Source organism: Salmo salar, chromosome ssa05 (genome assembly GCF_905237065.1).
Source record: "Salmo salar chromosome ssa05, Ssal_v3.1, whole genome shotgun sequence".
NCBI classification, from domain to species: Eukaryota; Metazoa; Chordata; class Actinopteri; order Salmoniformes; family Salmonidae; genus Salmo; species Salmo salar.
The window spans coordinates 68,931,836-68,955,967 of NC_059446.1; the positions used below are offsets into that span (position 1 = coordinate 68,931,836).

Sequence of the window (24,132 nt, forward strand, 5' to 3'; positions counted from 1 at the left end):
TAAACCCATAACACATTTTTTCAATTTGAATTATGATCAATAACATCAAAGGCTGCACTGAAATCTAACAATTCAGCTCCAACTATCATCTTACAATCCATTTATTTTAGCCAATCATCAGTTATCTTAGTCAGTGCAGTACAAGTTGAGTGCCCTTCCCTATATGCACACTGAAAGTCAGTAGTTAACTTGTTCTTTGAAAAATAGCATTGTATTTGTTTAAACACAATTTTATCCATCCGTTTACTAAGAACAGGCATCAAACTGATTGGGCGGCTGTTACAGCCAGCAAAGGTTGCTTTACTATTTTTAGGTACTAGAATTACTTTAGCTTCCTTCCATGCCTGTGGACACACACTTCTTTAAGCTTTGGTTAAAGACATGGCAAATAGGGGTGGCAATACAGTCTGATACCATTTTCAATAGTTTCCCATCTAGGTTGTCTATACCTGGTGGCTTATCCTTTTTGATGGAAACCAATCGTTTTTCCACCTCTTCCACACAAACTTGACCAAATTCGAAGCAATCATTCTCTTTCATTATTAGATCTTCAATACAATAATATGATGGTTCACTGTTCAATGTTGTCATTTCAGTTCTCAGTTTGTCCACTTTACCAGTGAAATAGTCATTGAAATGATAGGCTATATCAAAAAGTTTTGTCAGAAATGACGCATGAACTTCAATGAAAATGTTTTTTCTGCCCATAATATCATTTAAGGTACAATTACTTTTTCTGTGGGTGTGTGTTAGAAATGACAACGAAGGGAGCTCTTTATATCACAAGCACAAAAGAGCTTGGGATTTTATAATGGAGCTGATAGTGACAACCTACTTAACATTCCATGTGACAACCATACCCAACAGTTATCACATGACTTGACCTAGGAACTCATAAATAGATTTGAAATATAGCTCACCCTTTCCTATTTTCAACAAACATAATTCTTCATGGATACTCCCATAATTCAAACATTTACAAAGACAATACCTTTTATAAAATCATTTTTTAACTTTCACCTATGAAAAACACATAAATTCCCCTCACCTCAATGTTTTGTCATGCTGACATGAATTGACCAGGTGGATGAGTTCTTTCAAAGAATTCACACATTTTAACCTTAACTATACAGTGTATTACACAGCGCCATTGACATTGGGAGTCATTAGCACTGTGACGACCAACCTGTGAGACAACCAACTGTCACTCCCTGACCATAGAGAGCCATTGTTTCTCTATGGTGAAGTAGGTCAGGGCGTGACTGGGGGGTATTCTAGTTTATTATTTCTATGTGGGGTTCTAAGTTATTATTTCTATGTTGGTGATTTGTATGATTCCCAATTAGAGGCAGCTGGTAATCGTTGTCTCTAATTGGGGATCATATTTAAGTAGCTGTTTTTCCCACCTTTGTTTGTGGGATATTATTTTGTATTTTGTGCACCAATTAGTCACGTTTCGTTTATTCGTTATTGTTTTGTGCGGTTGACTTAAATAAAATATGTGGAACCCAGATCACGCTGCATGTTGGTCCGAGTATGCTTCCAGTTTGTACGACGAGTGTGACACCAACCCCAGTCTCCCCTACATATCATTCATTTATGAGTCCAAAAATGGATGTAGCAACTGCAGGTTGACCCTTTAAGTTTATCATGTTTGGCTCTTAGATAGTGTCAATAACTTAACATCCAGGAGCCCTGCTTTGTGTTCGGGATGGGTAGATTGGAGAAATGTCCATTGCTCCAACGTTTTCAACGTTTAAATTTTGATTCTAAGTTGGATGAAACCAGAACTGCCCCAGAAAAACAGAAACCAATATTGCAGGGAACTTCCATCAAGCACTCATGTGCACTAAAATGTCCTAGTGGGGATGCCAGAGCCAAAGAACCGATGCATAAAAGCCTGAAAAAGTAAAAACAAAATTAGTCTCTAAATAGTCTCTTAACTGTTTGGCTCAGGGGCTGGAAGTGTCTCCTCATGCTTTCTTTCCACCATGTATTTATAGTGGGTCTGCTAACTGTACAACAGGAAATGCAACCCCTCCACCCTTACGGGCATACTCTCTCTCTCTCTCTCTCTCTCTCCCACACACATACACACACACATGGACACACACACAGTATTATGAAGTCCTGCTGCCTGATAATGACTCACACGTCTAAGCTTCCTAGTTTCCTATTTGTTAGGATCTCCCGTGAAAGAGGTCAGGCAACCCCACACCTCACTCCACTTGTTATTAACAGGAAGACTAGGAGACATATTTTCAAACAACATGGATGAACAACAATGAAAGTAGACATGAGGAAGCAGGCAGAGGACGTCAAAGTTCCCAAATGCTATTATGGAGAAGGAGCTGTCATTCAGATTTATTTTTTGGTCAAACACAAGCAGTTTTTTGTTAACTTTTCCGGTGTTTCTTAGTTGTGATTTGACTTCACATGATCAAAGTTCCTTCTTCTGAATTTCGTGTCAAATAAATGTTTCACTGTTTGTCAGATGACCATTGTGCAGTTCTTTTAGTCACGAGAGCTTTTGTGAGAGTGAGACTATGTTGTATCTTTACTCTATTCTAAATTCAAACTTTACTATTGTCAGTGAGTGTATCCATTTGATTGATGTCTAAAGTAGATTTTACATAGAGGCCTAATCTTTTACCAAAGGGGTGAGTACCAAACTTGTTTTGCTGGACCGTAGCATCCAAACAAAATAGACTCAGTTCAGTGTTGACAAAGAATTTATGAACCATAAAACCAGCCCCCACACACACACACACACACACACACACACACACACACACACACACACACACTTTAGATGGCTTAGTGCTCTGAACAGTCTCTAAATGTATTGCTATTCTTCTGTTTTCCAGTGTTTCTGCAGAACAAATCTAGTCGAGATGAGTTGTGTCCCAGAAACCTGAAGAAGATGCATACAGCAGTGGACAAACTGATGGCCAACACCCATCTAAAATACAAAGGTTAGACTGTGATGAGGACTTACACTCTGATGGCCTCCAGTAGGCACCTCTGGTGTCTGCGGTGCTCTCCACTGTTGCCCTTGGTCAGGTTGGTGCGGTGCAGCAGCCAACACTCCCTCAGCACGTTGGCAGCAGCATGGCGGATCTGGGACAGACAGAGCGCCAACATCAAGACCCAGTCAATCAAACCTGCAGCCCTAACGTGTACGTGTGTGACACACACTCCTTTGTACAGCATGACTGTCCCAGCTGGAGATAAGAGTATATGGAACGGTGATGCATTAAGCTAACACTCATGCTTATAGCAGGATTAAGTTATAAAGAATTACAGCACTAACCGGAAGGATGACAGCATGTCATAGAATGGTTTCATCTTGGGGGAATGTTTATATCATGGTACCATCATGGGAGCATGTTTATATCATGGTGCCATCTTGGGAGCATGTTTATATCATGGTGCCATCTTGGGAGCATGTTTATATCATGGTGTCATCTTGGGAGCATGTTTATAACATGGTGCCATCTTGGGGGCATGTTTATATCATGGTGTCATCATGGGAGCATGTTTATATCATGGTGCCATCTTGGGAGCATGTTTATATCATGGTGCCATCTTGGGAGCATGTTTATATCATGGTGTCATCTTGGGAGCATGTTTATATCATGATGCTATCTTGGGGGCATGTTTATATCATGGTGCCATCTTGGGGGCATGTTTATATCATGGTGCCATCTTGGGGGCATGTTTATATCATGGTGCCATCTTGGGGGCATGTTTATATCATGGTGCCATCTTGGTGGCATGTTTATATCATGGTGTCATCTTGGGGGCATGTTTATATCATGGTGCCATCTTGGGGGCATGTTTATAACATGGTGCCATCTTGGGGGCATGTTTATATCATGGTGCCATCTTGGGGGCATGTTTATATCATGGTGCCATCTTGGGGGCATGTTTATATCATGGTGCCATCTTGGGGGCATGTTTATATCATGGTGCCATCTTGGTGGCATGTTTATATCATGGTGTCATCTTGGGGGCATGTTTATATCATGGTGCCATCTTGGTGGCATGTTTATATCATGGTGTCATCTTGGGGGCGTGTTTATATCATGGTGTCATCTTGGAGGCATGTTTATATCATGGTGTCATCTTGGAGGCATGTTTATATCATGGTGCCATCTTGGGGGCATGTTTATTTGCTGATTAAACTGCTGTTATGAAGTGAGAGGTAGTCCATGGTTAACGTTGATGAAAACAATGTTGCTTAGTGCAGAACTGGGTCAGGCGGGATGGGCTGTACACTAATGTTTGCTACACGGCGGTGATTGCTAAAAACCTAAACGGATGGACATGTACCCGTCATACAGGGAATAATATTTGATTATGTGAATAGGCATCAGTGGGCCATATGTCGGTTACGGAAACATATTCCTCTTTTTTTCTCTTTGATTCTATTCGTGTCTGCTGTTCTTCCTGACGAGGACACTGTAACTGCCTATCTGAGCCTGGTGAAGTCACTCCAGCTGGGCCCTGTCTTGTGTTGTGCTGTGTGTGGGGTTATTATTAGGGGCCGTCAGGGGCCGTGCCCAGATGTCTTTCCTTATTCTTCCTGTCAACGTAAATCAGGGCAATGACGGACAGCTCCGCAGGGGCACACACACACACGCCAAACAACTACAAACAGACGTAAGGATGCACCCAGTGAGAGGATGTGTTCAGTGCCAGGGAGGAAGCAGTTATATCCTCAGCAGACCTACAACCTCACATCCTCACACTGACAACACACTGCCGCCTGCAGCCAGGTGTAGCCTACACCCAACACTGCCAACCCAGCGCTCAGCTAATGCTCAATCAGGTCAGTGGATTTCAAAGAATCCTGCCATACACTACATACATATTCGAGAATGATGGATATTGGGAAATGGATATGGAAATCATGCAGGCATCTTCCGTTGTGCTCGTTTATTTTCAGGTTGTTGATTCTCCTTCCCGGCGATAAGCAAGCAGATGGATCCTGTCTGAGGCTTCAACATGAAGTAACCCCTCAACAACATACACTCGCTCACTGTGTCCTCAGTTACGGCAGTGAGTATATACACACACACAACACACATCATCTTATCCAGTTTCCTGTCAGTCCGAGCACCCCGTCCTGGACTGACACAAGTCCCTTTCCTGACAGGGACACTATTGTTTCCTCTTTTTGACGCCTTTTGGAGGCTATTAAGAGATTAGCGGGCCCCACCTCCCAAGCTCTCCACTGTCCTTTTCCCACACTATCCTGTCCTCTGGAATGCCCTATTTAAGGAAAAAAATATATGATAAATAGACTTCAAAATCATAACACGCGTGCGATGCAGAAAATATCCCTGCATCCACCCAGAAGGCCTCATCTGTTGTGTCAAGGGTTTTATTTTCTTGTGAGACCGAGGGAACCTTTGAAGGGAGCTGGCTGCTACCAGTTATCAATGTAAGACAGTGGTTTGGATCTTCACAGTATGTTTTTCTTATCATTCAGTTATTGGAAATATGGGGATAAATGACTCCTTGAACTGAGAGACACCCACAACATGTTCATTCATTACTGTCATTATAGAGCCAGGTATTTTTACTGACCATTTGACCACCTGACCAGGAAAAATTCCCTGCCCTTGTAAAGGTCAGAACTAGGGCCCAGCGTTTTCCTGACTAGGTGGACAAATGGGATATGGAAAAACTCAGGTGCAGTCGTTCTCCTCGTCTCACCCGTTTGGAGATCTGAATGTCCATCATGAAGAAGTGCACGTGTTTCTCTCCTTTGTTCAGCGCCAGCTTCTTGGTCATGACGGCCACCAGCATGGCGGTACAGGCCACACCCTGAGGACAAACACACAGACAGCCACACCACCGTCACCATGATTACCACCACCGCTGTTTGTCATCCTCCTCGTGTCCCTTTGTGACCCGTAAGAGTGGGAGTCAGAGTCGGAATTCACAAAATGATCATGTCAACATTAAAAATTAGCCCTATAGCTTCAGGTCTGCTTGGCTAACATCAAGATAGACATTGCAATTTCTTTTCAAAAGGTTATTAAATAGTTGTGACTTGCTATAACTTGTACAAATATGGTGGGCCTATTTAGCCTATTTTGCCACATAATACTAGTTACACTGAATTGACCTTAAGCTTATGTGAGAGTGAAATGGTTAATCATATGCCACTGTGCTACTGATATAGTAGTATGGTTTACTCTGAGAATAGCGTTGTGCTTTGCTGGATAGGGAACAACAAAATGTTGATGAATGCTCAGGAACCCAACAGAGTGAATCAGAGTGACTTGGCACTAAAAGTGACTATATTTCAGTGTGATACAATAGTCTCAACACACTAATTCTTACTGTGAAATCTTAGACTACACTTCTAACCTATGGGGGAGATATAACATACAGTTGAAGTCGGAAGTTTACATACACCTTAGCCAAATACATTTAAACTCAGTTTTTCACAATTCCTGACATTTAATCCTCATAAAAATTCCCTGTCTTAGGTCAGTTAGGATCACCACTTTATTTTAAGAATGTGAAATGTCAGAATAATAGTAGAGAGAATGATTTATTTCAGCTTTTATTTCTTTCATCACATTCCCAGTGGGTCAGAAGTTTACATACACACAATTAGTATTTGGTAGCATTGCCTTTAAATTGTTTAACTTGGGTCAAATGTTTCGGGTAGCCTTCCACAAGCTTCCCACAATAAGTTGGGTGAATTTTGGCCCATTCCTTCTGACAGAGCTGGTGTAACTGAGTCAGGTTTGTAGGCCTCTTTGATCGCACATGCTTTTTCAGTTCTGCCCACAAATGTTCTATAGGATTGAGGTCAGGGCTTTGTGATGGCCACTCCAATACCTTGACTTTGTTGTCCTTAAGCCATTTTGCCAAAACTTTGGAAGTATGCTTATCATCATTGTCCATTTGGAAGATCCATTTGTGACCAAGCTTTAACTTCCTGACTGATGTCTTGAGATGTTGCTTCAATATATCCACATCATTTTCCTTGCCATCTATTTTGTGAAGTGCACCAGTCCCTCCTGCAGCAAAGCACCACCACAACATGATGCTGCCACCCCTGTGCTTCACAGTTGGGATGGTGTTCTTCGACTTGCAAGCCTTCCCCTTTTTCCTCCAAACATAACGATGGTCATTATGGCCAAACAGTTCTATATTTGTTTCATCAGACCAGAGGACATTTCTCCAAAAAGTACGATCTTTGTCCCCATGTGCAGTTGCAAACCGTAGTCTGGCTTTTTTATGGCGGTTTTGGAGCAGTGGCTTCTTCCTTGCTGAGCGGCCTTTCAGGTTATGACTCGTTTCTCACATTGGATATAGATACTTTTGTACCCATTTCCTCCAGCATCTTCACAAGGTCCTTTGCTGTTGTTCTGGGATTGATTTGCACTTTTTGCACCAAAGTATGTTCATCTCTAGGAGACAGAATGTGTCTCCTTCCTGAGCGGTATGATGGCTGCGTGGTCCCATGGTGTTTATACTTGCGTACTATTGTTTGTACAGATGAATGTGGTACCTTCAGGCATTTGGAAATTGCTCCCAAGGATGAACAAGACTTGTGGAGGTCTACAATTTTTGGTTGGCTGATTTATTTTGATTTTCCCATGATGTCAAGCAAAGAGAGTTTGAAGGTAGGCCTTGAAGTACATCCACAGGTACACATCCAATTAACTCAAATTATGTCATTTAGACTATCAGAAGCTTCTAAAGCCATGACATCATTTTCTGGAATTTTCCAAGCTGTTTAAAGGCACAGTCAACTTAGTGTATGTAAACTTCTGACCCACTGGAATTGTGATACTGTGAATTATAAGAGAAATAATCTGTCTGTAAACAATTGTTGGAAAAATTACTTGTGTCATGCACAAACTACATGTCCTAACCGACTTGCCAAAACTATAGTTTGTTAAAAATAAATTTGTGGAGTGATTGAAAAAAGAGTTTTAATGACTCCAACCTAAGTGTATGTAAACTTCCGACTTCAACTGTAGTTAATTTACCATTGAGTGCAATTTTATATCAATATGTACTGTAATTGCACAAAGCTCACAGTTGTACCAATGTGTATCTACCTACACTGTAATTGCATTGTACCTGCCAATGTAATTACTGTGAAAATTCAGTACATGGTTTTAGAGACATAGTGTAATCATATCATTTAAAGATTAGACTGGTTTGAAAATGAAGACCGATTTTTACCTGTTTTCCTTCCCTTGTTTGCATCAGTAAGAGAGAGAGAGAGATACAAGTCTGATAAAGAATAACAATCATATCAGCATGCAAGCCAAGGCTCACAATGAAACACAGGTTACAGTCGGGACACAGAGATAATGCTAAGAGCCATTCAGATGGATTAATCACAAATCCTGCACTAGTCCCCTGTCCCCTCCTAAGAGCTCCCAAAATACTCTGCTGGCTTCCTAACATCAACCAACCCACTCACTGGTACTGGCATGGGCATGGGCATGGGCATGGGCATGGGCATGACTAGAACCAAAGATTCCGTTTGAATCTGCCCCAGTGTAATCTGGGAATTCTGAGAGACACAACATCCTTCCCAGGGATCCATCCACACCCCACTGTTAGGATGTGTGGCGAGCACGCTGCACTGCTCACCTCCCCAACACAGCTGGGGCACTACCAGAGAGGCAGGCTAGCCCAGGATAGAGGTGTTGAGCCTAGGGGTCCTTGACAGCCAAGCGCTACAGGTGTGAGTACTGCTTCACTCATTGTCCTAGAGAGCTGCTCTGTTGGGAGTAGGAAACTTTTTTTTTCTTCCAAATCATGGGCACAGGTTGGCACGCCCTCCTGTTCCAGTGGTGCCAAAGACTATAAACTACCTAAAAATGGAAATGGTGGAAAGTTCCCCCTTAAAAAAGGGGAAAGCTTATATAAACAAGGGGAGAGAAAGAGGAGTGAAGGATCATTTTCCATTGTGTCGGGGAGGTGTCTCGGCAATGAAAACCTATGCAGTACCTTTAGTAGTAATAATAATAAGAAATCTCTACTTTAGCCTGTTTAGGATAGGGGGCAGTATTTTCACGTCCGGATAAAAAACGTACCCGATTTAATCTGGTTATTACTCCTGCCCAGAAACTAGAATATGCATATAATTAGTAGATGTGGATAGAAAACACCCTAAAGTTTCCAGAACTGTTTGAATGGTGTCTGTGAGTATAACAGAACTCATATGGCAGGCCAAAACCTGAGAAGATTCCATACAGGAAGTGCCCTCTCTAACCATTTCTTGTCCTTCTATAGCCTCTTTATGGAAAATAGAGGATCTTTGCTGTAACGTGACATTTTCTAAGGCTCCCATAGGCTCTCAGAAGGCGCCAGAACGGGGAATGATGACTGCAGTCCCTGGGCGAAAAACAGTAGGGCTTTTGGAAAGTGGTCATTCTGAGAACAATGACACGGGCGCGCGTGTGCATGTGACGACTCCATTTTCTATTTTCAGTGTTTGAACGAAAACAAGGTCTCCCGGTCGGAATATTATCGCTATTTTACGAGAAAAATCGCATAAAAATTGATTTTAAACAGCGTTTGACATGCTTCGAAGTACGGTAATGGAATATTTTGAATTTTTTTGTCACGATATGCGCCGGCGCGTCACCCTTCGGATAGTGTCTTGAACGCAAGAACAGAACGCAGCTATTTGGATATAACTATGGATTATTTGGAACCAAAACAACATTGGGTGTTGAAGTAGAAGTCCTGGGAGTGCATTCTGACGAAGAACAGCAAAGGTAATCCAATTTTTCTTATAGTAAATCTGAGTTTGGTGAGTGCCAAACCTGGTGGGTGTCAAAATAGCTAGCCGTGATGGCCGGGCTATCTACTCAGAATATTGCAAAATGTGCTTTCACCGAAAAGCTATTTTAAAATCGGACACCGCGATTGCATAAAGGAGTTCTGTATCTATAATTCTTAAAATAATTGTTATGTTTTTTGTGAACGTTTATCGTGAGTAATTTAGTAAATTCACCGGAAGTTTTCGGTGGGTATGCTAGTTCTGAATGTCACATGCTAATGTATAAAGCTGGTTTTTGATATAAATATGAACTTGATTGAACAAAACATGCATGTATTGTATAACATAATGTCCTAGGAGTGTCATCTGATGAAGATCATCAAAGGTCAGTGCTGCATTTAGCTGTGGTTTTGGTTTTTGTGACATTATATGCTAACTTGAAAAATGGGTGTGTGATTATTTCTGGCTGGGTAATCTCCTGACATAATCTAATGTTTTGCTTTCGTTGTAAAGCCTTTTTGAAATCGGACAATGTGGTTAGATAAAGGAGAGTCTTTAAAATGGTGTAAAATAGTCATATGTTTGAAAAATTGAAATTTTGGGATTTTTGAGTAGTTTGTAATTCGCGTCACGCTCTATCATTGGATATTGGCGAGGCGTTGCGCTAGCGGAACATCTAGATGTAAGAGGTTTTAACAAAGAAAACAATTATGACAGGTGTGTTGTAATAAAAACGAGTGGTGTCCACTGATTAAATGCAGTCTTTCTGCATTGTGAAGAGGGAAAACCCCAATATTCACAAAGTTTGCGATGAATGACAGGTTGTTTCTTAATTTCAAAATAGATTTGGGGTTTAAAATTCAATTAAGCTGCTTTATTTTAGGGGTTTAGTGATTTTTTACCCTTAGGACAAGGGGAGTGTCAGTCGTTGCTAGGAGTGGTGGTAGGAGTCAGGCGCAGAGAGCAGAGGTTAGGAACTGTGTGTTTATTCAATAAAAACACAACACGATCGACGCCAACACAACGGGCGTGAAAAATGCAAAGTGCCCAAACAACAGGTGCACAGCATGCATGAAAATAGAACAGTAGTAGATTGCCAGCACATCCAAATACAAAACACAACCTGACGCTAAATAATCCCGCACAACACTGGGCGGGCTAACCAGGCTTAAATAACCAAAATCAAAAGACAAATGAGGAACAGGTGCAACCAATAAGACAAACCAAACGAAAAGGAAAAAAGGATCAGCGGCGGCTAGTAGGTCGGTGACGACGACCGCCGAGCGCCGCCCGAGCAGGCAGGGGAGCCACCTTCGGTGGGATTCGTGACAGTACCCCCCTCCTGACGCGCGGCTCCCGCAGCGCGCCGCCACCGACCTCGAGGGCGACCCGGAGGACGAGGCGCAGGGCGATCCCCATGAAGGCGGTGGAACTCCCTCAGTAGTGGAGGGTCCAAAATGTCCCTCCTGGGTACCCAGCACCTCTCCTCCGCGCCGTACCCCTCCCAGTCGACGAGGTACTGTAGGCCCCGCCCCGAAGTCTGGAGTCCAGAATGGCGCGTATTTTATACGCCGGGGACCCCCAATGTCCAGCGGGGGGGAGGAACCTCCGGCACCTCACCTTCCTGCATGGGACCAGCCACCACCGGCCTGAGGAGAGACACATGAAACGAGGGGTTAATACGGTAGTAAGATGGAAGTTGTAACCGGTAACACACCTCGTTTATCCTCCTCAGGACTTTAAACGGCCCTACACACTGCGGGCCCAGCTTCCGGCAGGGCAAGCGGAGGGGCAGGTTTCTAGCCGAGAGCCAGACTCGATCCCCTGGTGCAAACACAGGGGTCTCACTGCGGTGCTGGTCAGCGCTCTTCTTCTGCCGTCCACTCGCCTTTGTAAGTGCGTCTTTGACGGCTCTCCAGGTGTCCTTCGAGCGCTGCACCCAATCCTCCACCGCAGGAGCCTCGGTCTGGCTCTGGTGCCATGGAGCCAGGACCGGCTGGTAGCCCAACACGCACTGGAACGGTGACATGTTGGTTGATGAGTGCCGTAGAGAATTCTGGGCTATTTCTGCCCATGGCACGTATCTCGCCCATTCTCTGGGCCGGTCCTGGCAATACGTCCTTAGAAACCTACCCACCTCTTGGTTCACCCTCTCCACCTGCCCATTACTCTCGGGGTGGAAACCCGAGGTCAGGCTGACCGAGACCCCCAAACGTTCCATGAACGCCCTCCAAACTCTGGACGTGAACTGGGGACCCCGATCAGAAACGATGTCCTCGGGCACCCCATAGTGCCGGAAGACATGGGTAAACAGGGCCTCCGCAGTCTGCAGAGCCGTAGGGAGACCGGGCAACGGGATGAGACGACAGGACTTCGAGAACCGATCCACAACGACCAGGATAGTGGTGTTCCCCTGTGATACGGGAAGGTCAGTGAGGAAGTCCACTGATAAGTGTGACCACGGCCGCTGTGGAACGGGAAGGGGGTGTAATTTCCCTCTAGGCAGGTGTCGAGGAGCCTTGCTCTGAGCGCACACCGAGCAGGAGGAAACATAAAAACGCACGTCCTTACCCAAGGTGGGCCACCAGTACTTCCCCCTCAGGTTCCGCACTGTCCTCTCGATCCCAGGGTGACCCGAAGAGGGGAGATTATGGGCCCATCGAATCAATCGATCACGGAGACCAAGCGGTACGTACTGAACACCTGTCGGACACTGCGATGGTGCAGGTTCCGACCTTAACGCCCGCTCGATCTCCGCGTCCAACTCCCATACCACCCGAGCTACCAAACACGACGCCGGAAGAATGGGAGCCGGATCGATGGCCCTCTCCTCGGTGTCATATAGGCGGGACAGTGCGTCGGCCTTCGTGTTCAGTGAACCTGGCCGATAAGAGATGGTGAACCGGAAACGGGTAAAGAACATGGCCCACCTGGCCTGACGCGGATTCAGTCTCCTAGCTGCCCGGATGTACTCGAGGTTACGGTGGTCAGTCCAGATGAGGAAAGGGTGCTTTGCCCCCTCAAGCCAATGTCTCCACACCTTCAGAGCCTTGACCACAGCTAACAACTCCCTGTCCCCCACATCATAGTTCTGCTCCGCCGGCCCTAGCTTCCTAGAGAAGAAAGCGCACGGGCGGAGTTTGGGTGGCGTGCCCGAGCGCTGTGATAGCACGGCCCCCACCCCAGTCTCGGACGCGTCCACCTCCACTATGAATGCCAAAGAGGGATCCGGATGAGCCAGCACTGGAGCGACGGTAAACAGCTCCTTCAGGCGACTGAACGCTCTGTTCGCCTCTGCTGACCAGCGCAAGCGCGCCGGACCCCCCTTCAGCAGTGAGGTAATGGGAGCAGCAACTTGACCAAAGCCCCGGATAAACCTCCGGTAGTAATTGGCAAACCCTAAAAACCGCTGCACCTCCTTTACCGTGGTCGGAGTCGGCCAATTACGCACGGCTTTAACGCGGTCATCCTCCATCACCACCCCGAGGTGGAAATGCGATACCCCAGGAAGGAAACGGCTCGTTTGAAAAACTCACATTTCTCAGCCTTGACGTACAGGTCATTCTCCAGCAGTCGCTCAAGCACCTTGCGCACCAGGGGAGACATGCGCGGCGCGGGTGGCGGAATAAATCAAGATGTCGTCAATATACACCACCACCCCCTGTCCGTGCAGGTCCCTGAGAATCTCGTCAACAAAGGATTGAAAGACGGCTGGAGCATTCTTTAACCCGTATGGCATGACGAGGTACTCATAGTGGCCCGATGTGGTACTAAATGCGGTTTTCCACTCGTCTCCTCCCCGGATACGCACCAGATTGTACGCGCTCCTGAGGTCCAGTTTCGTGAAAAAACGCGCGCCGTGAAATGATTCCACCGCCGTAGCGATGAGAGGTAGTGGGTAACTGAACCCTACTGTGATGGAATTTAGACCTCTATAATCAATGCACGGACGCAACCCTCCATCCTTTTTCTTCACGAAAAAGAAACTCGAGGAGACGGGTGACATGGAGGGCCGAATATACCCCTGTCTCAGAGATTCCATGACATATGTTTCCATAGCCAACGTCTCCTCCTGTGACAATGGGTACACGTGACTCCTGGGAAGTGCAGCGTTTACCTGGAGATTTATCACGCAATCCCCTCGTCGATGAGGTGGTAATCGGGTCGCCCTCTTTTTACAGAAGGCGATAGCCAAATCGGCATATTCTGAGGGAATGCGCACAGTGGAAACCTGGTCTGGACTCTCCACCGTCTTCGCACCGATGGAAACTCCCTTTCACCTGCCTGAGCACTCCTCTGACCACCCTCTGAGAGCCCCCTGTCTCCACGAAATATTGGGATTGTGATTGGCCAGCCAGGGAATCCCCAGCACCACCGGAAACGCAGGAGAATCAATGAGGAAGAGACTAATCCGTTCCCCATGATCCCCCTGCGTTACCATGTCCAGTGGCACCGTGGCCTCCCTGACCAGTCCTGACCCTAATGGTCTGCTATCTAAGGAGTGTACGGGGAAAGGTTGGTCCAATGACACCAGGGGAATCCCTAGCCTTAATGTGAGCCCACGATCCATAAAGTTTCCAGCTGCGCCTGAATCGACTAGCGCCTTATGCTGGAAAGAGGGAGAAAACAAGGGGAAAGTTACTAAAACGAACATGTGACCAACAGGGAGCTCTGGGTGAGGTTGGTGCTTACTCACCTGAGATGGACGAGGAGTGCTCCGCCTGCCATCCCGATTCCCAGAGGAGCTCCCCCAGCACCTGTCGGTAGTGTGTCCTCTCCGACCACACTGGATACAAGGGGAGCCTCCTCCTCCGGTTCCCCTGGACGCGGCCCCCCCTAGCTCCATAGGAATGGGAGCTGGAGGACCTGGAGGTGGAACCAACAGGGCCCCGTCTGGACGCCAGCGCGCAGCCAGCAGATTGTCAAGACGAATGGACATGTCGATTAGTTCGTCTAGCAACAGGGTAGTGTCCCGACAGGCTAGCTCACGGCAGACGTCCTCCCGGAGGCTACACCGATAGTGGTCCATCAGGGCCCTGTCGTTCCACCCCGCTCCAGCAGCCAAGGTCCGGAACTCCAGAGCAAAGTCCTGTGCGCTCCTCGTCTCCTGACGCAGGTGGAACAGCCGTTCACCCGCCGCCCGGCCTTCTGCTGGGTGGTCGAACACGGCCCGGAACCGGCGGGTGAACTCAGGGTAGTGATCCCTTGCCGAGTCTGGGCCGTACCACACTGCGTTGGCCCACTCCAGGGCACGTCCCGTTAAGCAGGAGACGAGGACGCTTACGCTCTCCTCTCCGGAGGGAGCTGGATGAACGGTAGCCAGGTACAAATCCAACTGTAGTAGGAACCCCTGGCACCCCGCCGCCGCTCCATCGTACTCCCTGGGGAGAGCTAGGCGTAGGGCTCCGGGTCCGGACGTCGGTGGAGGGGTAGATGGTGGAGGAGGAGTTGGTGCTGGGGATGCGGTAGGGAGGCCACTCCTCTCCCATCGGTCCATCCTCTCCATCATCTGCTCCATCGCTGAGCCGATTCGGTGGAGGATGGTGGTATGGTGAAGGACCCGTTCCTCCATCGATGGGAGAGGAGGGGAGGCTGCTCCTGCTGACTCCATAGCTGGTGCGGGATTCTGTCAGTCGTTGCTAGGAGTGGTGGTAGGAGTCAGGCGCAGAGAGCAGAGGTAAGGAACTGTGTGTTTATTCAATAAAAACACAACACGATCGACGCCAACACAACGGGCGTGAAAAATGCAAAGTGCCCAAACAACAGGTGCACAGCATGCATGAAAATAGAACAGTAGTAGATTGCCAGCACATCCAAATACAAAACACAACCTGACGCTAAATAATCCCGCACAACACTGGGCGGGCTAACCAGGCTTAAATAACCAAAATCAAAAGACAAATGAGGAACAGGTGCAACCAATAAGACAAACCAAACGAAAAGGAAGAAAGGATCAGCGGCGGCTAGTAGGTCAGTGACGACGACCGCCGAGCGCCGCCCGAGCAGGCAGGGGAGCCACCTTCGGTGGGATTCGTGACAGGGAGTATACAAAATGTTAAGACTACACAAGGGTAAACCGGTGTGCCTTGTTAAAAGTTAATTTGTGGAATGTCTTTCTTTCTTAATGCGTTTGAGCCAATCAGATGTATTGTGACAAGGTAGGGGTGGTATACAGAAGGTAGCCCTATTTGGTAAAAGACCAAGAACAGCTCAAATAAGCAAAGAGAAACGACAGTCCATCATTACTTTAAGACATGAAGGTCAGTCAATGCAGAACATTTTAAGAACTTTGAAAGTTTCTTCAAGTGCAGTTGCAAAAACCATCAAGCGCTATGATGAAACTGGCTCTCTTGAGGACCGATATGCCATCCCATCTGGTTTGCGCTTAGTGGGACTATAATTTCTTTTTCAACAGGACAATGACCCAAAACACACATCCAGGCTGTGTAAGGGCTATTTGACCAAGATGGAGAGGGATGGAGTGCTGCATCAGATAACCTGGCCTCCACAATCACCTGACCTCAACAATCACCTGACCTCAACCCAATTGAAATGGTTTGGGATGAGTTGGACTGCAGATTGAAGGAAAAGCAGCCAACAAGTGCTCAGCATATGTGGGAACTCCTTCAAGACTGTTGGAAAAGCATTCCAGGTGAAGCTGGTTGAGAGAATGCCAAAAGTGTGCAAACCTGTCATCAAGGCAAAGGGTAGCTACTTTGAAGAATCTCAAATATAAAATATATTTAGATTTGTTTAACACTTTTTTGGTTACTACATGATTCCATATGTGTTATTTCATAGTTTTGATGTCTTCACTATTGTTCTACAATGTAGAAAATAGTCCAAATAAAGAATACCCCTTGAATGAGTAGGTGTGTCCAAACTTTTGACTGGTACTGTAGAAAATAATAAAAAAATATATATCTATATTCTTCCATTGTAAAAACCTATAAACTCTTTGTACTCAGCATCAACCTACTTAACTGAGATATTGGCCTATATTCTTACTGGTGAGGGTCCATTGTTTTGTAAACAATGGCAGTTGAATATGACAATATATCATATTGAAACTTCTTTGTTCTTTTCTATGACAGAACAACACCTGAAGTGTGTTATTTAATGTCATTTCCATGGCACCCAGACTGCTTGAACATAAGAGTCGCAGCACTGTCACAAATTTCAAATACGCTTACAGTGCTTCAAATGATCTTTTTTTCTACTGCGTGTACCTTTCTTACCAGTGGGTGTAACCAATGTGTTTGAGTCACAGACATAACAAAACATGCGTCAATAACCACACCGCTTTCGTCGTTCGACAAGAGAAAGGTCATCTGTTATCATGTAGAGCACATTGGGGCTGCATTCTGTAAGAAACGTGCTATAAAAATAAAGTTCAATATTATCAGTGCCTGTACTCTTTGAGTTCACCCATAAAACCAGTAAACTCACTGTAACCTTTCACAACTCCCCCCTCTGGTCAGTGCCAAGACATCTACATGACAACTACTCCAGTGTGTGTGTGTGTGTGTGTGTGTGTGTGTGTGTGTGTGTGTGTGTGTGTGTGTGTGTGTGTGTGTGTGTGTGTGTGTGTGTGTGTGTGTAACTTCTCTGACCCATTACTCAACACCCCTTATCTCAGAGGTGTATCAACAACCAAGACATCGTCAGGTATTCTTCCCTGAACTTGTCATATACAGACTGATAGTGGGGAAAACAATAATACAAATAATATTACAGTGGTACAGTAGTGTTACATTTTCAGAATAGAATAGAAAAGCTTCAATAGGAAAACTACAGCTACTGTACTTTAAGACATTTAAGACACTGGCAATGCACAGGGGGCACCTGCTGTAATGTAGGACATTGTAAGAATGCCATCATGAAAAATAATATAGAAAGAGGCCAAGACAAGAGAGATCGATGGGAGTAGCGACAGGCAAACAATGAGTCAGCAGCAACAGTACTGTACATGGCATGCTCTCTGCATGTACCCAGCAACTAGCCGTCAGCATCAAAGTCATTATTGGGACTGGGTGGCACCAAGCACCACTGTATTTCTACTGTAAGTAAATAACTTTCTGCAGCCACTTCAACGTAATGGGTACTTACACAACAACCAACTCAAGAGCACTGACTAGTGTTTCAATTTACCTCTATTCTTCTTAATTTGATCACCCTGTTGCAAAATAACTTTCCTGCAATGCAGTTTATTTGAGGTTTAAAAAGGCTTCTGAAATTTGTAATTTCCACCTTGAAATTTCAGACATGATTTTCCCTTAAAATCCATGTCGTAATTCACATTTCCTGTTGCTGCAGGATTATTGTCCTGCTGTAGCAAACTGACTCAAATTTTGATCATACATCTGTACACCTGCAGAACATGAAGCCATGTACAATACATGTATGTTATTTAGCCTGTCTACTTTACAGTAATGTTCTGCTTTAAAAAGCCATTGTAACCTTTAAGATACAGGCTTTATCATGCTTTGACACTCAGTCTAGAAACGTTATTTTCCCTATCTCTCCATTCTCCCCTCCCCATATAGTTACCATGACTCCATATAGTTACCATGACTCCGGTGAAGAGGCACACCACTTTTCCACAGCTGGTTTTGGGGGACACATCCCCGTATCCCACTGTGAGGAAGGTGATGGCAATGAGCCAGAGAGCCGTGTCCATACGACCAGTCTCCTCCTGTATCTGCCTGTAGAGGGCCACACACCCTGGGGTCACTCACTACACAGATACATATGTCTTACATGAAGATATTCATAGATTTTATTGATATTATATAGACATTACATTACTAACAAGATCAGACCAATGGGTAAGACAAAAACAGATATATTAAGTTGGCAAATCTGATTGTCAAGAACTCCAGTCACTCAAGTCATTGACTGTTCTCTCTGCTACCGCACCGTAAGCGTTACCGGAGCACCAAGTCTAGATCCAAAAGTCTCCTTAACAGCTTCTATCCCCAAGCCATAAGACTGCTTTACAATTAATCAAATGGCCACTCAGACTATTTGTATTGACCCCCCCCCCCCATTGTTTTTACACTGCTGCTACTCGCTGTTTATTATCTATGCATAGACACTTTACCCCTACCTACATGTACAAATAACCTGGACTAACCTGTACCCCCCGCACATTGACTCGGTATCGGTACCCCCTCTATATAGCGTCATTATTGATATTTTATTGTGTAACTCTTTTTTTACTTTTGTTTATTTAGTAAATATTTTCTTGACTCTATTTTCTTAAAACTGCATTGTTGGTTAAGGGCTTGTAAGGAAGGATTTCACGGTAAGGTTGTATTCGACGCAGGTGACCAATACAATTTGATTTGATTTGTTTTGAGATTTAGAATCTTTATGGGCACCCAAAGATCTAAGCGTTGTAGTTACAGTTAGACTGTGATTATCTGTTTATCTATCAGTGGCTGTGGGGTCAGGGGAGGTCCTGTTTCAATTCCAGAAAAGAGAAAATGGAAGTTGAATTGTCTGGACAGATGGTGAAATTAACTAAAAAATGGATGACTTAATAAGTTGTTGTTTTCTCCGAATCTATTTCAAGACCATTCCAATTCAGTGTTCATCTTAAGTCTTCTATTGCCTACAGGGAAGTTATAATGCATTATACCTGTAGGGTGTTACTCAGAAGTCTTACAATCTGTCAATCATCAGATCGTATAACCAAAACGTCAGTTTGTTTAACATGCAGCTTGTTTAACTAACACGTTTGGTTTTCTCTATGTAACTGAGATCTAAGAATCCCATCCCATTGTAGGTTCAGCCTAAACAAATGACCTCACGTTGGCCGCAAACAGACTTCAGAGGCCTAGGATAGTATGTGTTGGCTCGCAATGAAGAGTAATTTGTCGGAGTAACTCAACAGAAAACGATCAACTTTGAATCTGTTATTAGACATCCTTTCTGAATGGGGAACTCAAATTGACCATCAATATTTGAAGTAGAGTGAGCAATTGATTGCCCCAGTCTGTTTGTAATAAACTGTGTAGGGGTGTGTGTGTATGTGTGCGTGTTTCTGTGCTGGCAGTAGTAATGTGTTATATTTAGATTTTTGGCAAACTGTTTTCATCTCTCACTGTGTGTCCTCTTTTTCTGTTCTGTCTATCACACAGACGTCTGTGCCTGTGTATCTCAAACAGGAGATTGTGTGCGAGTCATGCAGTGCGCGCGTGCATGTGTGTGTGTGTGTGTGTGTGTGTGTGTGTGTGTGTGTGTGTGTGTGTGTGTGTGTGTGTGTGTGTGTGTGTGTGTGTGTGTGTGTGTGTGTGTGTGTGTGTGTGTGTGTGTGTGAGAGAGAGTCTCGTGCATGAGTCGTGTGTGTGTGCATGCATGTGCGTGCGTGTGAGTGTGAGCATGCGTGTGAGCATGAGTGTGTGCCTGCGTGTGCGCGCCCCTCCACCCTACCTCTCACACAGCGTGAGCATCCAGGAAGCGATGAGCCAGAACAAGAAGATGAACACCATCAGCATGCGCGCCGGGTACTTGTTCATCAGCACCTTGAGCACGAAGCGGAACGTGAAGTTGATGTTGTTGAGCGAGCCGATACTCCTATAGGAGGCACTGAGCAGCACCTTGCTGTGCAGTAGGATCGTCCTGTGGACCAGGTATAGCCTGAGGAACATCAACGCCGACAGTAGCAGCTCTGTGTCCAACAGTGCCTCCTCGTGGCGGGAGGACACACACAGCGGTGCCGAGTTGGAGGAGTTGACCTCTACCCCCTCCCTGGCGATGGGCGCAGGGACACCCACCTCCCAGTAGGTGCCCACGGGATGGATGGCACAGACCAGCAGCTCCAGGGAGATGCCCAGCACCCTGCGGCTTGTCATAGCGATGCGCCAGTCCACCTGGTTGTGGTCAATGATGAAGAGCTGGAGAAAAAGTGAGGGGTCGGAACAGAGGCGACAGGGGAGATAGAAGGGGATGAGGGCGATTGGAAGAGCCAGAGGGAGAAGGAGAGTTAGATGGAGAGAGAGGGGGAAAGAGAATGAAAGATAAATAAAGAGAGAGAGAGAGAGAGAGAGAGAGAGAGAGAGAGAGAGAGAGAAATTGCAAGAGGGAAAGGGATTGAGTGGGAGAGCCAGAGAGAGGTAGGAAAAGAAGGATGTCAACGGAGAATTGTTCATTTGATTTGAAGCATTAAGTAAATGCTGATGATTAACTAAATGTGGGAATTGGAAGAACAGCAACGACAGAAACATGATGCCAAGGCAAACAAAGACCCACCCAAGCAGATACGGAGCCAGTGAAAGTCAAGATTGTGGGGGTTGTAAGCGACACAAGCCCTCTGACTCACAAGTCTCTTAGATTCTAAATATAATCCTGTCTGATCCTAGTCTGACATGACACAACTCCAAGAAATCACTATTATATCACTAAAGAAAATGAAAACCAAGTCCTGCGCTGGCCAAAACCTCCAATTCCTGTTGTTTTGAGGTTTCTTTGTAACTCTTGATATTTGAAACTGCCGTAAGCATATTAGAACACTCAGTTCGTAGTCTTGTTGCCCTTGACTGACTTTCCCATTACCCAATCGCCACCCAGTTCTAGCAGCAGAGGGGGAACTTCAGTCATACTCTTCCCCTTGATATTGCCACACCGTTCCCTTGATATTGTCACACCCTTCCCTTGATATTGTCACACCCTTCCCTTGATATTGCCATAGTCTTCCCTTGATATTGCCACACCCTTCCCTTGATATTGCCACAGTCTTCCCTTGATATTGCCACAGTCTTCCCTTGATATTGCCACACTCTTCCCTTGATATTGCCACACTCTTCCCTTGATATTGCCATAGTCTTCCCTTGATATTGCCACACCCTTCCCTAATTATTGCCACACCTTCCCTTAATATTGCCACACCCTTCCCTTGATATTGCCACACCTTCCCTTGAAATTGGCTCACCTGAAGCTTGTTGGTGTAAGTTAATTTCCTTACCTTTCACCTGTGTTTATAGAAATTCAACTGTACCTCCATCTCCTGTGTTCTTATAGACTAACCGCCAGGGTAGAGCAAACCAACCTCAAAATACAGTCCTTGACCAACCAACCCTAACCAGTTTTTACATCCTTCGAGCCTGATCGGGCTATCCTGGTGGAAGGACAACAATGGAGTACAGATTCCCAGTTGACTGAGGGCTCATCTTTAGATAGAGAATGAGGGAGATTATGCATCAAATCAGGTGGATGGAAACGAAGAAACCATCCATCCCAGTCCCACTCCAAGCCTCATTTCAGAAATGGATTGGTCCAAAACTCTACAATTACCTATTCTTAAGAGCTCAAGCCTAAACTCCAGTTCCTTGTGCTCTACCTTCATTCCCAGCCTCAACTGCAGTACCCTTTCAGACTACAACTCCATCTTCAATGCAGTACCCTTTCAGACTACAACTCCATCTCCACTGCAGTACCCTTTCAGACTTCAACTCCATCTCCACTGCAGTACCCTTTCAGTCTACAACTCCATCTCCACTGCAGTACCCTTTCAGTCTACAACTCCATCTCCACTGCAGTACCCTTTCAGACTACAACTCCATCTCCACTGCACTACCCTTTCAGACTACAACTCCATCTCCACTGCAGTACCCTTTCAGTCTACAACTCCATCTCCACTGCAGTACCCTTTCAGTCTACAACTCCATCTCCACTGCAGTACCCTTTCAGTCTACAACTCCATCTCCACTGCAGTACCCTTTCAGACTACAACTCCATCTCCACTGCACTACCCTTTCAGACTACAACTCCATCTCCACTGCAGTACCCTTTCAGACTATAACGCCATCTCCACTGCAGTACCCTTTTAGATTCCACCTCCATTTCCACTGCAGTACCCTTTCAGACTACAACTCCATCTCCACTGCAGTACCCTTTCAGACTACAACTCCATCTCCACTGCAGTACCCTTTCAGACTACAACTCCCATCTCCACTGCAGTACCTTGTGCAGTCCCATATCTAGTTTGTCAGGTCTGCAGTAGTCAATGGAGTCACCCTAGCTCCAGTCCCAGAGGCCAGCCAGGCTCCCGTGTAAGGTTACCCTGTGCCCCCTAACACAGAAGACCCAGTACCTCCAGTGGCCAGTGGGCCAGTACCTACAGAGGCAAGCTGACCTCACACTGTGGCTGGTGCCCCATTCCAGTTCCTGTGGACAATGGCCAACAGCTCCACCAGTGGCCATCAAGCCAACAACTCCACCAGTGGCCAACAAGTCAACAAATCCACCAGTGGCCATCAAGCAAACACCTCCACCAGTGGCCATCAAGCCAACACCTCCACCAGTGGCCATCAATCCAACACCTCCACCAGTGGCCATCAAGCCAACACCTCCACCAGTGGCCATCGAATCAACACCTCCACTAATGGCCATCGAGTCAACACCTCCCCCAGTGGCCATCGAGTCAACACCTCCATTAATGGCCATTGAGTCAACACCTCCACCAGTGGCCATCGAGTCAACACCACTAAAGGCCATTGAGTCAACAACACCACCAGTGGCCATCAAATCAACATCTCCACCAGTGGCCATTGAGTCAACACCTCCACCTGTGGCCATCGAGTCAACACCTCCACCTGTAGACATCGAGTCAACACCTCCACCAGTGGCCAGAGAGCTATTCCCCTGGACTTACTTTCTCATTACCCAATCTATTGTGCAAAGCACATATAAACTTGGTATATCAACCACTCAAAGTTGGCCTCAGTGGGAGTGACCATAGAATTCTATAGGAGTGACCAACTGAGTAAAGTATTTGCCATCATTTAATTTTAGCGAATCACACGACTGCAAGGCATGGCTCTATGCTTGTGATGTGCTAGTGTATAGGGGAGGGTTAGGGGTAAGTTGTTGTGGGAGATTATTGGTTGGTAGATTAAGACGATTAAGCCATTGCCTATACGCCGGGAGTTTCTTTTTATTGGCTAACGATGGCCAAGTTTGACGCGTTGGTCCACCATATTCTTCGCTTATTTGGGCAGAAGTGTTTGGACATTTTATTAATCTGTGGCTAATCCGTGTGGCATTCTGACAAACATTACAGTTCATTTCAGTTCTTTGTTGGCACAAGTTCTTTTCCTTGTCTTTTATCTTTGGAAACGTTTATAGAAATTCAACTGTACCTCCATCTCATGTGTTCTCATAGACACACCACCTGGGTAGCCCACACCCAAACCACCAGCAAGCCAACATAAAAATACAGTCCATTACCAACCAATCTTACCCTACATTTTTACAATTAGAAAGTCTTGTTCTTATTTGTACATTGTTGTTATACAGTATATACCGGTAAGCAAATACAATTGCCTTGAACGTATTGAATATTTACAAAG

General features: G+C 45.6%; 1 protein-coding gene across 5 annotated transcripts in view; it reads right to left on the reverse strand.

Annotated features, from left to right (window-relative positions):
• Positions 1 to 24,132, reverse strand: part of LOC106605605 (intermediate conductance calcium-activated potassium channel protein 4) — a 52,688-nt gene that overhangs the window by 19,574 nt on the left and 8,982 nt on the right. For 3 of the 5 annotated variants that reach the window (XR_006769946.1, XR_006769947.1, XM_045718673.1), the window contains exons 3-6: positions 20,216 to 20,679; positions 18,348 to 18,483; positions 5,725 to 5,835; positions 2,999 to 3,120 (exon numbers count right to left, since the gene is read on the reverse strand). Coding sequence is in view for 1 of the 5 variants with exons in the window: in XM_045718673.1 (XP_045574629.1) it covers positions 2,999 to 3,120; positions 5,725 to 5,835; positions 18,348 to 18,483; positions 20,216 to 20,679 (833 nt within the window). In the remaining 4 variants the exon portion in view is untranslated. Of the gene's footprint in view, positions 1 to 2,998; positions 3,121 to 5,724; positions 5,836 to 18,328; positions 18,484 to 20,215; positions 20,680 to 24,132 lie in introns of all 5 variants that reach the window. The other 2 variants (XR_006769948.1, XR_006769949.1) reach the window with 1 other exon arrangement.